The sequence below is a fragment of the Podarcis pityusensis genome (assembly GCF_964106645.2).
Source record: "Podarcis pityusensis genome assembly, chromosome: 7".
Classification (NCBI taxonomy): Eukaryota; Metazoa; Chordata; class Lepidosauria; order Squamata; family Lacertidae; genus Podarcis; species Podarcis pityusensis.
Window position 1 is genome coordinate 25620799 of NC_138031.1, and position 16884 is coordinate 25637682.

Consider the following 16884-nt stretch of genomic DNA (forward strand, 5'->3'; position numbering starts at 1 on the left):
CGCTGGATTCCACCCAGGAGGACCACGGAGCGCGCACGTGCGCGGCGAGCAGCAGAAATTCAACCGGTAGAGCTTCTCCCAGGGCAGCTGTGCGGCGGGCGAAAAGGTTTAATGGGTTGTTAATCCTGGGGGGAGCTGGAGCACTTATGCGTGTGTGTGTTTAAGACTGTGGAATCCTGCGCATTATCTTGGCGCGAGGTTCAGGCCGCTGCTCCGCTCCCTTGAGAGAAGTTGCAGGGATTTGTCTTATCATTTCTACACCGCCTGATTGCAAATATACGGATCAGCTGTGTCACCCACTATCCAATCGCGGATTTTTATAGTGGGCTGAGCTGACGTTGAGCAACAGCACCGACAGGTGGGCGAGAGGCTGAGCAGAGTTTACAAACGTCCACTCCCTCATTTATTGCCCACCACACTTCCCCAGGACCCTGTTAATAGTGGTTCGCCATCTGCTCTCTCTGACCCAGGTACCTGCAGCCTTTTTCTAATTTTCCCTCTTTCCTCCAAGTGAACTGCTCAGCACAACAGGTGAGCTCAATACCATATTCCCACCCATCAAGCATCCTCTGTATGTGTCAATGGAAACTACTCTATTCCAAACTTAAAAATGAAAAGTGTAATGCTGGTGGTCAGCAAAAGAGGTTTAAGGACTCTCTCAAGGCAAATCTTTTAAAAATGCGGTATAAACACTGATAATTGGGAAACACTGGCCTGCAAGTGCTCCAATCGGAGAACAGCCTTTACCAAAGGTGCCATGGACTTAGAAAAAGCATAAACTCAAGAGTGAAAAGGAGAAAAGAGCTAAGAGAAAGCCACATTTGGCAAAGCCTCACCGTGATCAATTCCCGGTCAGAAACCAATGTCCCCACTGTGGAAGGACGTGTGGAACCAGAATTGGCCTCCACAGTCACTTACGGACTCACTGTTAAGATTGTGTTCATGGAAGACAATCGTACTCAGCCATGAGTGATCGCCAAAGAAGTTATGGCTTGTATGTTCTCACCAGCTGGCCATTCCCCAGCACTCCATATCTCTGCAAGAATCTGGGTTAATCACATACACACCCCTTCTGCTTCCTTCTGGCTCTCACATGGGAATCAACCTAATTAGCATCCAAACTTATGGGGGGGAGGCTCTAGAAGGAACAATGCCCTTTGGCACAGGCAAGCCCAACAGCATCAGACCCACCACCCAAAGAAGTGCTTCCCATATGCCCATGGGGAGCTGTAGGTTAATTCTATACTAATTCTACATTTTATATGTGGTTCCTGCTGCCGTCCAACTGTTATTTTCTTCCCCTTATTTAGAAAAATGAGTGAAGATTTTATTGACGCCCAAGTACAAAAAGAGAGGGACAAGTAAACAAATGTATTTTACAATATCTACACAAAACATTTAGCATTAAGAGGATTAAATAATACAATATGGCAGAAATTTACTCGCACATCTAGATTACTACTAAAGATTCACACGTTACAGGTACTTTAAAGGCTACTCTTCAGTGCTACAGAATTCCTTCGTTTCAAAGCTTCACAACAAATATCCCTCTAACGTTATTTGTACAACAGACACTAAAATATTGTATACAGATAATTTAAGGGAAGGTGAGGAGATCAACCACACTACTGTTCCCAAATAACCAGCATGAATAAATAGAACCAAAATTGGATTGTTAAATAAAATACTAAAATGTTTTTGAAGTGTGCTCTCCTAGGAGTAGGATCCATCACACAGCAATGTGCTAGGCTCCTGTCTCCCACATTTTACAACTGTTCAGTTGGAAGTTCATAGAGCTCTTTTAACCTTACAAACTTTGGTCCCCATTCTTGGAGGTAATTATAATTTAGATCTTCCTCTATGCTGGAGAGGTCCAAGGAATGCAAGCTTCCACTCAAGGAGTGTTGGCACTCTTGGCAATAAACTTGCACAGTATCAGCTGGAAGGCTCTGCAAATCTTTGTCTGCATCCTGTTGTATTTGAGACACATAATATTTGAGGTCTGGGACCAAAGAAGAAGATTCTTTCAGGCATGCGTGATTCACAAGTGGGTTTCTTTGTGGTCCAGAATGTGATCTGAGGAGTGAAGCAGTGTTTCCTGAGGAAAGATGAGGTATACTTTGTAGAGGTTGCTTCAATGCATCTATATTATAAGCACTCTGGGGAGGAAATGGAAAGGAAACATTAAGTAAATAAAATTACTACCTTTAATTATTTTATCACACTTTTCATCACTTTCAAGTCTTTATTCTTTTTTCTATCCCAGTGCCCTGGGAGGTCAGTCACTATTTGTCCTGTTTGACAGATGGTGACCATGGTAGTGAGATGGTGGACTTGCTCAAGGCCACATTCAGACCACGGTAGAGGAAGGAGGACTTTGCATTGGGTGTTTTACAGATCCAAGTCCATCTCTTCATTTGAGCCTTCCCCAATATGGTGGCCTCCAGAAGCTGTTGGACTCCAACTCCCATCAGCCCCAGGCAGCATGGCTGATGGTCACACGTGATGGGACTTGTGGTCCAAAACATCAGGAAAGAACTGGTTTGGGAAAGGCTGCTCTATCTACTGAATCACACTGATTCTCAAAAACTCAGTCAAATAAATGGCAGTGCTTCACATATTAACCACTAGCCCCACCCACCAAATACACACTTCTACATACAATCAAGGTCAGGTCATACAAAATTTCTTAAAGATTTCTGCCTCCCTTCTGTAGGTCCACAGACTTACTAGCCAATGAACATACACTCAAACTTCATGTGTTGATGGTTGGGGAGAACCACTCGTGCCAGACTTCTTAATTTACAGTGTATATAGTTTTCCCCACATGAAGATCAAGCTCTAAGAAATTTTTATTATATGAAAAAGCTTTCAGAGAACATTTTGGCAAAACGTCAGTCCTAGAGCAAGACCTCTGGCTGATTCCAGAGAAACAACACAGTTAAAATGCACAACGCCAGTTTTTCAAGAAGTTAATGCTAATTAATATTAAACACAAGACAGGAGAGACAGTGTCAAGTACCTTTTGTACTCAGAGTTGGTTTAGCCTCAGCTGAAAGTACTGTATTCAGTTTTATCTCTTCTTTTAAATGTGGCGACCAATAAAATTTGCGAGTACTCCAGACCCGGCTCTTGGATTTTGGGGGGCGCTCAGACAAGGCAACCCTGGCCCTCTTAACCTGGAAGAAGCAGGTCACGCAAACTGAGAATCCTCTCGTGCTGCCACTGGGAGGGGGAGGGCTCCATACAAAAGGAGAATGGTGGGATGATGGGCCCTTCACCCATCTTGAAGCCTCCTCAGAAGCACACCTCATCATCCCCTGAGCCAGCCCTGGAGTACTCAAAGGGGAATTCACATAAATGTGCAGTAAAGGACTACATGGAGGGTCTGTGTGGGCTAGCACACTTGTGCGTTACTACCACCACACACTGTAACATCCGTGTGTTCAGTGGCATCAGGAAGAGTTGTACCCACATGTAGATGTACACAGGTAGAACTCCTTCCAATTTCAACTGAACATGAAAACTTCAGGGGAATGTGGCAGTGACAGGTAAGGCCCTATGATGATCCCTTCCATGTGGAGGGGTTCACGTGAACCACCCTAAAGGAAAGTGACAATGACAAAAAGGGGAGAGACGTGAAACACAAGGGAGGTCTATGGGAACTCAATGTTTACCTCAGACAAATAAGTCTGGGCTGGTGAATTGGTCCAGGATGCTAAGAAGTCAGGGTCTGGGTTTTTTAAATCAGAATGTTAATGAGAATATTTGAGGGATAGGCATCAGGGATAAAATCAAGGGCAAAGGGGGTCTTATCACAAAGGCAACATCTCTTTCCCATTACAATTCTGGAAGTGGTTGTGACACTTATTTCCTCACTGACCCACCCATTCCCAGCCTCCCAGTTTCGTTTTTTTAAACTTTCATGGCATACTTCCTGTATCAAACCCACAACCCATGCTTTGCTAGTCAATTAACCTGTTCTATTTGGAACCTCGCAGCAAGAGGCTTATAAAGGATGGACTTCAGTACCTGGTCAGGTAAGCTGCATACAGCTTGGCAGGGGCTGCATTATGCAACCGTAATTTCTAATCTCTTCCAGTTTTGTAAGAATGTAACTAAGATTTGTTTTGTAACACGATAACAGTAATAAAAACTAATTAAAAAAACTGGAAGCACAAATATTCTTTGCAATGTTTTTGTCTGGGGAGTACATTTTTTGGGGGGGAAGGGTGTATGTATTTTACCCCGATTATCTTTTCCCCTATATTCACTCTTTTCTTGTTTATCTCCCCTCCCACTCTTATTCATATTGTAAACTGCTTTGTAAACAAAACTTGAAAGCAATAAATAAATATTAATTTTATGCAGTCCTAAACCTGCACACTAGGGAGTAATCCCCACTGAACACAGTGGGGCTTACTTTTGAGTAAACATGGACAGCATTATGCTTTAGCTATGGTTAAGTATTTCATTTACGAAACTTTTCCCCTGACAAAACAGTTTGCAATCATGCCTTCAAAATGTTTATTTTACTTCTTTTTTATTTCTCTGATGCATATTTGAATCTGGCCTATTAAAGAATTTAAAATGCTGTCGTGATGCCATACCAGGTCATGCAAAACCATACCAGGTCATGCTCCCCTCCACCCTCCTCATTATAATTGAAGATGTTTTCTCTAACATCTTCCCAGCTTTCGTGTTCCTCAGGGATGTGGTAAATTCCTCCTTTCCGAAACCTTGATCTCCCCCACTGACTCCACACAGTATAGGAAACTAATAAACCTGAGGAAGGAAAAAGAAAGAAAGAAAAAAGAAACATTGGTTATGAGCAGCCTTCAACGTGCAGAGCATAGCTGTATACAATTCATAAAGAAGAAAAGCAAAGCATTTAAGGTTTATATTCGTATGGAGGAAATTCCGTGTTTTAATTTAAGGGTCAATTAAACAAAAGTACATTTTTCAGGAGTGTAATGAATCATCTATATCTTAACATCAAGCTTCATTAAAAGGGTATTTTACTTACCTACAGGAATCCACTAGGACATTTAAATAGAGGGCATTTTGGCCAGTCTCTGGCCTTTCACCAATCCTGAGTAAATAAGATACCCAAAGTAAGTAAAACACTGTTTTAATGAAGATTAAAGTGGTTTTATAAATTGAGTCATTACTTTTCTGAGACATGTACACAGTGGCCACATTTGTATGCTCGTAACTTGACTTAAGCTGAGGCACATGAACCTTTTACTCATGCGTGCAGCCCCTTCCTTCCTCTCCCCTTGTTGAAAACCACGATGAAATGAGGAAGTCTGTAAATGACCATAGTTTCCCATTTCATCTAAATCATGAAACTATTGGTGCCAGCTTCAGAACAAGTCAGGATATTAAATCACGGTTTGAATTTGGTTTAATATATCTTGGCTTGTTCAATGACTAATAGTTGCTATAGCTATATACCGTATTTTTCGTCCCATAGGACGCAGCTAGTTTTTTGGGGGGGAAATAAAGGAAAAATTTTTTTCCTTTATTTCCCCCCCAAAAGCAGGTCGGGGAAACCGAACCAGGTCGAGGAACAGCGGGATGGCGGCGCTGCGCCTCCCTGCTGTCCCCCGAGCTTGTGGGGCTGGCCGATGTCTGCCCAGCGCGAGGGGCGCTCTGCTTCAGGGCGCCCCGCCCGCCGGGCGGCAGGCTGCTATCCGCAGCGTGGGGAGCCCTGCGGGGAACTCCTGCAGGGCTCCCTACGCTGCGGATGTCTGTCCGGCGCACGGGGCGCTCTGCTTCAGGGCGCCCCACCCGCCGGGCGGCAGGCTGCTATCCGCAGCCTAGACATCCCTGCGGGACCTCCCGCAGGGCTGCCTAGGCTGCGGATGTGTTCCCGAAGCGCCGGGAGCTCTGCTTTCAGGGCGCCTGGCGCTCCCGGAAGCAGACTACTATCCGCAGCCTAGACAGTCCTGCGGGAACTCCCGCAGGGCTGCCTAGGCTGCGGATGTCTTCCTGAAGCCTGGAGAGTGAGAGGGGTCGGTGCGCACCAACCCCTCTCGCTCTCCAAGCTTCAGCGAAAGCCTGCATTCGCCCCATAGGACACACCCAGATTTCCCCTTCATTTTTGGAGGGGAAAAAGTGCGTCCTATAGGGCGAAAAATACGGTATTACTTCCAGGGTGAAACTCTGCATGTCTCTGTATACTAGTCATTGGGGAACAGCAGTGGGAGAGAGCAATTGCCCTCATCTTGTGTACTTTCCACAGGCATCTGGCTAGCTGCTGTGGAAAGCAGGATGCTCTGATCCAGCCTGGCTCTTCCCACATCCAAAGAGAGAAGTGAAGGGGCTGCAAAAACACGAATAAATAGCTTGTGCTTATATCAGCAGAAATATCACCATCCAAGCTGACTCTTTATTTGAAGGAGTCTTTTATTTTGCTTTATTTCCTGCCTTTCCTCCAGGCAATGTACATGATCCTCGGGCTCATTTTTATTCTTCCCGAGTTAACAATTCATTCAAAGCTGAGCTCAGTTTTGCATTTTGGTTTTCAAAGTCCTAAGCACAGGGTTAAATGCAGGGAGGCAGCCTTGGAGGTTTAAGTGAGGATCTCCCACTGCCAAGCCCCATGCATCTGTGGAGCTCCACTGAACACAGCAGCCAAAGAAGGGGAGCCCTGGGTACACAACCAGCTTTAGCAAGACTGCTCAGCTGTTATCCAAATGCACACAGCAGGGGAGTAGAATCACACCCAGTGGCCCTTTCTTTCCCTACAGTGGTTGCCCACAGAGCCCAACATAGCAGCATTCTGGGGTCCTGTGGGAAATGTAAATGCCAGGTCTTGGACCCAGTTGCCCAATGCTGATCTGAGCACCAGGGCAGGGAATTTTATGGGGTGCACAGAGGAGCAGTGGGACTAGGCCTGCCATATATATTCAAAACAATGTAGATAAGCTTCCATTTTGTCTAGCACGTGTGCCAATCTTGACCAAGAACTACTGAAGACATAGATGGGGAGATGGGAAGAACTGGGGTGAGGGAAAGGAAGGAAGAATGTAGCCAGATCTCCATGGAGTATCTTTTACTAACAGTTGTTAAAGGAGTACAGGAAGGCAGAGGCGTTGCTAAGCGCCCTCATTTCAATACAGTATTAAGATGTAGCACAAGAGAGGTGAAACTTTCCTACCTAGAAAAACAAGCAGGCACATGCTGATAGCCAAGATGGAACCAGAGCTGAGCCCCACAGGTCTTCCAGCTTTCACGGGGCCGACTTCGCACCATTTCCCTTTATAACCTTCAGGGCACTGGCAGACATACTTGTCTCGGGACTGGGCCACACAGGTCCCTCCATTCCTGCAGTTCCAGTGCCCGCAGGGTGACGATGTGCACTGTTTCAGGCCCGTGAGATTATCCATCACTTCCACTTTGCCAGCTGGGCACCTGGATGAAGAGAAACCCACCGTTTTCATAAAAGAGATAAAACATGAAGCCGCCCTGTTATTTTGCAATGTTTATAAATGCAAAGGAACGATCAGAAATCCCTTTCCGGGGCAATTTGATAAGCATCCGCTTTGGGGACCCACAAGTTCCTTTAGGGGAGTGAGCAGAACCAGTCGCTGAAATAACGGCAGGTACCTTTTGGGTCCCACCTAAGCTGCTTTTGTCTCTGGATGTCTCCAGGCTCCACTATTTTGCGGGAGGGATTCAAGCATACACAGTGATACCTTGGGTTAAGTACTTAATTCGTTCTGGAGGTCTGTTCTTAAACTAAAACTGTTCTTAACCTGAAGTACCACTTTAGCTAATGGGGCCTCCTGCTGCCGCCGCACGATTTCTGTCCTCGGGCAAAGTTCTTAACCCGAGGTAATATTTCTGGGTTAGCAGAGTCTGTAACCTGAAGCGTATGTAACCCGAGGTACCACTGTACCAGAAATTCAGGTTTGCATAATTAAAGTAGATAGGGGCACTCTATTGCCCTAGTGCAGAGCTCAACAAACTGTCTCAGCAGGGAGCAGGTCCACTGTCCCTCAGACATGGGGGGGGGGGCGGGCTGACTATATTTTTTTTTAAAAAAGGAAGGAATTCCTATGCCCCACAAATAACCCAGAGATGCATTTTAAATAAACGGACACATTCTACTCCTGTAAAAACACGCTGATTCCTGGACCATCTGCGGGCTGGATTTAGAAGGCGATTGGGCTGGATCCGGCCTCCAGGCCTTAGTTTGCCTACCCATGCCCTAGCGAAACAAACACAATTAATAGGAACAGCAAATGGACTCTGATGGGGGAAATGCACTGAAAGTTGTGGAGTTAGAAGGAAAATGTATTAACACTCCACGAGTAAAGCAGTGTGACTTCATTGTTACAGAACTGCCATGTAAATGAATCGGAATGCATGCTCAATGAAGGCCAGACACAACATATGCTTTGTGCAAGCAAACCAGGATTGATGCAGAATAAACAGATCGCCAGGGAGGAGCACCTATCTTGTGTGGCTGTGCTCCTGAAATGATGGACCAGAGGCAACACTTCCTGTGGTCCCTTGGTGATGTGTGCAGGCCAATACGGACCCTGGACTACTTGGTGCCCCTCTAAAAACAAGGGATGGGAACGGAGTGATTTTTCAAAAGTGGTGCAATGCTCTCCAGCCCCCTTAAGCCAGTGCTTGCCTGCTCCTGCATCAATGCTGATGCCCTCTACAGACGAGTTAGAACGGTTATCACAAAATCTGGAATGACAGCAGGAAATGTTCTCGGGAACAGATGATGTCCCAGAAAGTAAGCTAGTCCCAGCTCCCAACTAAAGCAAAAATGCAAAGCTCTCAGGGTGCAGGTGGCAAGGTTCCTTTCTTGTCTGTGTGCAGGAGCTCATGCACACTGGTGTTGCGGCAAAAAGACTTAACAAGGGACATTTACATTCTGGTGCTACATATGGTAGGGTTACTGCTGGCTTGTTTCCTTCCACGGATATGAGAGAAGAGCCTTGGTGGATCAGCCCAATGGGCCATCTAGGCTGGCATTCTGTTCTCACCATGGCCAACCAGTTGATTTTACAAAAGGAAAAAGATTTCAAAAGGAAAAGAGAACAAAGCAAGACCAGGGTATATATACCTGCACTCATACTTCCTCCAAAGGTCTACGCAGTGGAAAGGGCTGTAACAGGGCTGGCTGCTGCAAGAGCTGGAATGGCAACCTATGGTGATGCCCTGCTGCTCCACAATGAAGCTGTATTCAGTGCTTTTGCCATCCACAAGAAGAGGCTGGCCATTCAGGCGGACATCCCTCATACAGCCTGCAGGGGGCACCAGAAGGAAGAGAGGCTTAAGTGAGCTTCGTTGTAAATGGTCCTCCTTTAACGGGAGTGTAGTGCGACATCAGAAGTGGTGAAAGTGCATTGCACCGATGTTCAGTGAACCCTGGATGTCACTCAAGTCAGGAGCACCATGCTGGTGCAGCGATGCAGAAAACTGCTAGTCTTGCCAAGTACAGCACAGTGCAAAGCTGTCCCATAACAGAGAAATGGGTGGAGACAATGAGAACCACTTCCCAATGCATCATCTAGAAAGGTTATTCCATTGCTATTGAACAAGCAACACCTATTACCTGTTACAATTGCATTCCATTGATACAACATGGAAAAAGCCATAGTTATGGGGAGAAATGATGATGATGATAAATATTTTTTAAATGAATGGCTTCCTAGGAGTTATTCTAGGATGGCATGGCATTTTCAGTGGGGGCCCCAAACATGGAAGAAATGGGTGGTGCAAATTCTCATAAGCTGCCCCTGATCTTCTTAGATACGCTGTACAAAGCAGAACTGGTAGTACTGTTAGATGAGTGGGCCCATTTCTGGTCTTGGGGCCCTGGGAAATGCCCAGTGCGGCTGCCCTCTGGAGGAAGTTCTGAGCTGCACATCCTTAGTGGTTCTACAAAGGACATGAGCAATTTTTACTGGTTTTCAAATTTTCCAGGTCCATCAGACACACCACGTACCTTGGAAATCGCTTTCTGAACCGTTAGCAAGGCGGTTTCCGAGTACAATGCTTGCCAAATTCATTTCAAACTGTCCGCTTGATCCCAGAATGGCCGAAGTCTCATGATCGCCTCCACCATCATTGATACGCAAATAAAATTCATTGTGATACCGCTGTAAGACTAGTTCAACCCATTGACCATTGTCTATGTGCACAGTGCTTAATTGAAGTGTGTGGTCTTTGTCTCCCAAATTGAAGCTCACCCCAAAATGTCCACCAATTACCTGCATGGAGACATGAGAAGCATGGTCTTGATATATAATTTTATGGAAGATGCCTATAGCATACTTAAAGATCTGAGTGTTTAATGGGAGCAAACTGTTGTTCTTTGCAGTGGGAAAAGTGCTCTGCTCCAATTAAGTTTTTATAAGATTAAAGAAACTTTTCAGAAAATGCAGCTTTTTAACTGGAAACCCATTTAACTGGGAAATGAAAAGAAAAATAATTATTGTGGTGTCTAACATAGTCACAGGAGAAAACAGCTGTAGAATTATGTAATATGTAAAAACAACTTTCTTTGTTAAGTATCTGGGATGGTCGTGTATGCAATTTGTGCTTGAAAGCTGGATGCTGGCTGCAGCCAGAATCTCAATGGCACAAAGGCAGCTGGATAGCTCAGCTGGTTATAGCACGGTGGTGATTGAAGCCAAGGTTGCAGGTTCAATCACCGTAAGGGACAACTGCATATTCCTGCATTGCAGGGGGCTGGAATAGATGATCCTCAGGGTCCCTTCCAACTCTATGATTCTATGATGATTCCATGAAAGGAAGAAAACAGTGAAGGCCTTATAGTTAACATGTTGTTATAGAAATATCCATTTCGGAGAGGATTACCCACAGTTTAAAGGTCTCCAATGGGTCAAAAGACCCAGATTGTTTTTATGCTTTATTTCTTGCACTTTTGGAATTGATGCAAATTATTCTCTACCTGCACTGATGAAGGAAATCTGGTTTGTCTTTTCCTTAACATCAATGTATGATGTGACACTTACTTTTAATTTTATTTTCTGCTCCTGTAATCACTGTTTTGTTTTTTAAAAATTAAAATAAAAGGGTTCATGGAAAAACAGTGGATTGTTTACCTCCACTCTAATGTATCCGCTTCCATCCGAAGATGCCATACTAAGAAGGGTGCAGAAGGACATCCTTGTGCGTACTGCAAGTTGGACGCGGGTGTGGTATGCATTAAACAGCGTTTTCAGTTCATAGTGAATCCAACTATCCTTTCCAAAAGTCCATTCTGGAAGAGCTAAATGTGAAAGGACAGACGAAGGTCATACTGTGTAATAATTTGGACTTTCCCACCTCCCTTTTACTTCCTAAGTGTCTAGCATGAATTTATATTTTATTAAAATCAAAGAGTCTTTATTAGGGCACAAGGTTTTGTGGACCACAGCCAACTACATTGCTGCAGGAAGGTGTTCTACTAAGCTGGCAGGCATAAACACAACACATTTATTGACTAAGAATATTAGCATGCATTTTATTTTGGATAGGGACAAAAATGTATCAGTCCTCAGCACCTCCATGCTCCATTTACGGAAAGTCCCTATTCCTTGTTATGGAAGCAGAATAGATTATGCAGCGCTTAAGTAAAAAATACACAAAATTAGGAGTGGGAGCATGGTGCAAAATGCACTCCTAACGGAAAAGCTAACAAATCTGTCTCATTAAAATCAAAACCGAAACCAACTCTACTCCGTGATGAGTCCACTGCCTTGTTGCCAGAGTCTTTTCTTTGGGATTACTGAGATTTCCCCCACAATGCAAACCGAACCTTTGTCACATCTTGCTCCTGTGTAGCCAGTGAAACAATCACAGTTAAAAGAGCCCCAGTCGCCAATGCATTTGCCATGGGTGCCACAGGAAGACACACCAGCTTTCTGGCACAGCCCGTCAGTCAGAGAGCAGCCTGGTGCACTGTTCAAGGACTCTGCAGGATGCTCTAAATTGTATACCTATAGAAAAATAGATAAGCAAGAAGAATGGCGGTAAGCAGCTGCAGGTAGACTGGGATGGCAGGGAGCTGGGGAAGAATGTGCAATGCCTTGACGGTCTTACCTGGCTATCGAGGACAACATTTCGGATGCAGCCAACAAACCCTCTGAAATGCTTTTGTGACGTATGGTAGGGCTGGGCCTTCTTCACTCCACCCAGCTGGAGAGGCTGGTGAACATTGAGAAATCTACCAACAGCAAGAGAATTAGAAAGGTAGAAAGCAAAAAAGCAAAACACACCCCACAGTTCTAATAAACCTACAACCAACCTAGATAAGGATAACCGCTGGCCTTTGAGGAAGGGAACACAGGAAGATGCCCTATACTGAGTCAGACCACTGGTTCATCTAGCTGCCAACACTGACAGGCAGCAGCTCTCCATGGATTCATACTGTGGCTGTGTACACACCATGCATTTAAAGTACACGGCTCCCCCCAAAGGATCCTTGGAATGGTAGCTAAACTAAGAACCCCAGACAGAAGGCAGGTTGTTGACAACTGAATGGTATGATGTCTGAAGTGGCCCAAAGAATCAAAGGTTATCATTAAACAAGTCACTAACCTGCATGTCTTGCGGCGTAATGAAATTTGCTGACTTAGCCCACGGCCCTACCGATTCAAAATGGCCTGCATCAATTAAACAACCTAAACTCAAGTTGATTGATCTACCAGTCAAAGCTTATATTTCCAATATTTTACCTCTCACTTCCTGGAGTCTCGGAAGAAACTTTACAGGCAGATTTATCTGCCCTCGACACTCCCTGCAGGGCACCGACGCTGTTCATAACAGAGACATTTACGCAGTGGTCCAAGATCAGCTGTACTTTCTAAAGTGGAAAAGATATTTATGTTGACTCAGATTGGAGCTAGAGCGCTGGAGAGTCCTGTCTCCTGCCCCCTGTGCCAATTCCCCAACCAAATTATTCCACCTGAGAAAAAAATATGCATCTACCCATGTAGCATCTAATCACAAATCTAATTTCCTCCCTTCCTCTACAAATGTGACTTCCATTCAGGATAAACTAACATAAAAAAAAAATGCTATGCTCAAATAAAGATTGGGTGTGAAAGCTCAAAAACGTCTAGAGTCCTTTTGGGGTACACTTTACACTTGCCTTTCCATCGTTGATTATGTTTATGTTATGCCAGCGCCGATCAGCGACGTTGACTTTCTCCGACAGCTGCAGAAGCAGTGCCCCCGAGCCATGGCTCAAAGTTAGCAATGGAACGCCCTCCAAGAGCTCTGTTTAATGAAAGAGAAAAGCATATTGGGTGGTTTTCTTCCTTGAGAATTTCGCTTGATCCTTGTTGACATGCACTTCTTTTGTATCATCTAAGACAGGCATCCCCAAACTCGGCCCTCCAGATGTTTTGGGACTACAACTCCCATCATCCCTAGCTTACAGGACCAGTGGTCAGGGATGATGGGAATTGTAGTCCCAAAACATCTGGAGGGCCGAGTTTGGGGATGCCTGATCTAAGACTACAAGAACTCACATTACCTTCATGCAGGAGCAGCTTGCCCAGTGGAAGAGGAGTTGGCCACAGCAACAGCATCCCAAGGAGAAGCGTCACTGTCGCTTACCAGGAGTGGGGGAAAGCGGATACGACTTAGAGGATGCACCAGCAGGACTGCTCAGTTGGCTCTACCAGTGCATCTGTGCAGCCCTGACCTTGCTGCTGCCTCGTCCCTCCCTGTAAGTAGCTACTGCGGGGAGGCCCCACCAGTCAAGTCGCTCCTGGCTTTGCATACCCTCAGCTGGGATAACTCAGTTGGTACAGAATGAGACTCTTAATCTCACATGTCGTGAGTTTGAGCCCCACGTTGGGCAAGAGATTCCTGCACAAGAGATGACCCTTGTGATCTCTTCCAATTCTATGATTCCAGTATAAATACAGTTGAAAGAGGAATATACCTTAGGTGTAGAGAGCAAAATGAGAAATAATAATAAGTTTATTATTTATACCCCGCCCAACTGACTGGGTTGTCCTAGCCATTCTAGGCAGCTTCCAAGAGAATAAAACACGGCAAACAAATATCAAACATTGAAAACTTCCCTATGCAGGGCTGCTTTCAGATGTCTTCAGAAAGTTGTGTAGTTATTTATCTCCTTGACATCTGGTGGGAGGGTGTTCCACAGGGTGGGTGCCGCTACCAAGAAGGGCCTCTGCCTTGCTCCTTTTAAACTTCACTTCTCACAGTGAAGGAACCACCAGAAGGCCCTTGGAGCTGGACCTCAGTGTCTGTACTGCCATAGTCCAGAGGCCTTTGGAATCACTTCCACTGCTCTACCCATTTTGCCTCTGGCCCTACCCATCTCTAGCATGTGGTCCTGAGGGAATGCCGGGGGGAGGGGGATGATTCCCAACCCCTGCTTTATGATCCAGTAGTACAGAAGGAGAGAAACAGAAATCTTTCACCTAGGGCAATGAAATCCTCTGCTTCCCCCGGCTTCAGGCGTGTCATGGGCCCATTGTAAAGCAGAAGTCCATTGGCTGCTTCAGTAATGAAATCCAGCGAGATACGGCTCTGAAAGCAAGGCTTGAGGGTCGGGAACCAGGCATATCCGTGTCCTCGGAAGGTGTGCTGTGTCTGCTGGCATTCAGGCCCATGGAAAGCCATGGGGCACTTGCAGCTGCAGAAATAAACCAACGTGTTATTCCTGTCCCTCTCTCTACCCCTAAGCAGACACACATTGCAAATCAGAGAGCGTAGTAGCTACCCTTTGCCACTGGAAGAATGGTTTCTAGGACTCACCTTATTCTTCCTGATGGTTAGTTGTTTAAACTGGTTTTAACATTTTATTTGTACATTACTTAACCCACTTTGAGATCTTCTGGTGAAGGGCAGGCAACAACCCCCCCGTTAAGATTATTGTTAGTAGTAGTAACGTACAGGCGGAGTTTCTTCACACAGTGCAGTTAAACTATGTCACTCACTCCAGCAGGAGGAAGTGAGGGCCTCTAAGATGGGTGGCTTGGCTAATGACCAGGGGTGATGGGAGTTGTAGTCCAGCGACATTTAGAGGGCCACAGGTTCCCCACCTTGGGTTATGGTGTCAGATAAGGGCAGGGAAGAATTCTCCTCAGCCCTTAAGCTCAATGGATGACCCTGAAAGAGCCGTTATTTCTCAGAATTATCTACCTCAGTGTGTTGTTGTCAGGATTAAAAAGGAGGGGATGGGGGGGGGGACTATGTACACTGCCTTGAGTTCCTCAGAGAGAAGGTGGTATATATCTCCTACATGCACACACTAAATCTAACAAAACAAATTTCTTCTAAATTCTTTAGTATCTAAAGGGCCTAATGGACATCCACAAATAAAGAAATGGGAAAGTTCACTGCACAGTGAGAAGTACTCAAGAGATGGCAGACAATGTTCCAGGAGGAGAAAGGAGACAAAAACCCAAAACATTTTTTGCAGGGGAATAATTTCCTTTCAAATATAACGGGTCCACTTCTATTCATTGGTTGTAGGAAAGAGTTGATCAGGGAGGCAAGAGGAGCTATCCTTAAGCTTGAAACCATAGAGATTTAACTTCAAAGCCCAACATTGCCATCTTGTGTCTTGGAAAAATATGACAGCCATGAAGCCATTTCAGAAACATGTCTGGGGTCAAAGATGTATAATTCTGCAAAACCTGGGATTCTCCCAGGCTTCAAGATACCTCTTGTGTGCAGATGGCGTTAGAATTGGTTATTAGCATATAAGGTGACCCGAGTATATAATCTGCGAATGGTATTTCCTTTACTGTGCTTTTAGTTGGAATTATCGTACTCCGCCTTGAACATTTCTTCACTATAAAGCCCCTGAGACTTGTCCAGTCTCTAAGGGCGGGTCACCAGGTCATTTTGTGTCAACCGCACCCACATTTTCCACACTTGATGTCAGGAGTGGGAAGTTCATGAGGCAAACCTTCAAGCTGTGGCTGCGAAGGAAGGAGGGGGAGCTCATTCTTCCTTTGCAGCCATTCAATTTGCATGGTTTTATATGATGTCAAGTGATTGGCAGCTGAGTGGCCCCACCCGCCTGTCAAAAGAGGCCTGCAGAGGGTTGGCTACTTTCGAATCTGGAGTTCTACCATGATCCAGTTCCCCATCCCCACATAAAGGTTGGCACTTTTTTAAAACAACAGCAACAACACAGCTCAATCATGAGCCAATCTACTAACCTGTAGCCCAGGTCTGTGTCTGTACAGGTGCCACCATTAAAGCATGGATTGATCCGGTAGGAGGAACAAGAATGGTGCTTTCTCTCCCGAGCTTCGCAAGTACACTGGGCACTGCTCAGCACTGTAATGGAGGCCAGCAAAACGTTTCCGGAAGAAGTAATCGTGGGAAGAGCACTGAATTCATTTTTGCTGGTGCATCCGGCACTATGAGAGCAGTTTTCAGTTGCGCACTCATCTATGCCAACTTGTGTGATGCTGATATTCAGGATAGTTTCCAGCTGTTGTGGGTTAGATCTAGTTGTCAGCCCTTTTTTTTTTAAAGGAACCAGAAATGCACAAGAGAACTAGACTAAAAACACCTCTTTGAAGACTTCACAAATGATACCTTTTGGGCTCTGCTGCAGTTGTCTTATAGCAAGCAGTGCCCCGCAACGTATTTGTTCTTAAAAAGTCTCCTCTGAACTGAATTCAATGTTCAATTTAGTCTTAAGCTAGTGCAGCTTTCCGCAACCCTGGTACCCTCCAGATGTTTTCGACAACAACTACCATTAGCTCTCCTCCAATAACCCACTGGACCCACCCTGTCAAGTCTCCTTCAGCCAGCTCTAAGAAGCCAAGATGGGAAAGGGTCAAGGGGGCAGGTGAATGGAATTGCTTCTCCAAGCAGCTTCCCCACTCCAATAACTGAAACTGCCCG

General features: G+C 45.3%; 1 protein-coding gene across 7 annotated transcripts in view; it reads right to left on the reverse strand.

Annotated features, from left to right (window-relative positions):
* Nucleotides 1-1356: 1356 nt before the first annotated feature.
* LOC308481051 (neural-cadherin-like) overlaps nucleotides 1357-16884 on the reverse strand; it is a 54195-nt gene continuing 38667 nt past the window's right edge. Inside the window, exons 22-34 of one of the 7 annotated variants that reach the window (XM_081013010.1) lie at nucleotides 16188-16465; nucleotides 14436-14650; nucleotides 13130-13257; nucleotides 12714-12841; nucleotides 12079-12202; nucleotides 11795-11975; nucleotides 11100-11266; nucleotides 9977-10241; nucleotides 9092-9272; nucleotides 7166-7419; nucleotides 4685-4785; nucleotides 3023-3179; nucleotides 2021-2159 (exon numbers count right to left, since the gene is read on the reverse strand). In XM_081013010.1, coding sequence (XP_080869136.1) covers nucleotides 2149-2159; nucleotides 3023-3179; nucleotides 4685-4785; nucleotides 7166-7419; nucleotides 9092-9272; nucleotides 9977-10241; nucleotides 11100-11266; nucleotides 11795-11975; nucleotides 12079-12202; nucleotides 12714-12841; nucleotides 13130-13257; nucleotides 14436-14650; nucleotides 16188-16465 — 2190 coding nt within the window. In that variant the 3' untranslated portion in view covers nucleotides 2021-2148. Of the gene's footprint in view, nucleotides 2160-3022; nucleotides 3180-4610; nucleotides 4786-5026; nucleotides 5093-7165; nucleotides 7420-9091; nucleotides 9273-9976; nucleotides 10242-11099; nucleotides 11267-11794; nucleotides 11976-12078; nucleotides 12203-12713; nucleotides 12842-13129; nucleotides 13258-14435; nucleotides 14651-16187; nucleotides 16466-16884 lie in introns of those variants that run through there. The other 6 variants (XM_081013009.1, XR_013988428.1, XM_081013007.1 and 3 more) reach the window with 6 other exon arrangements.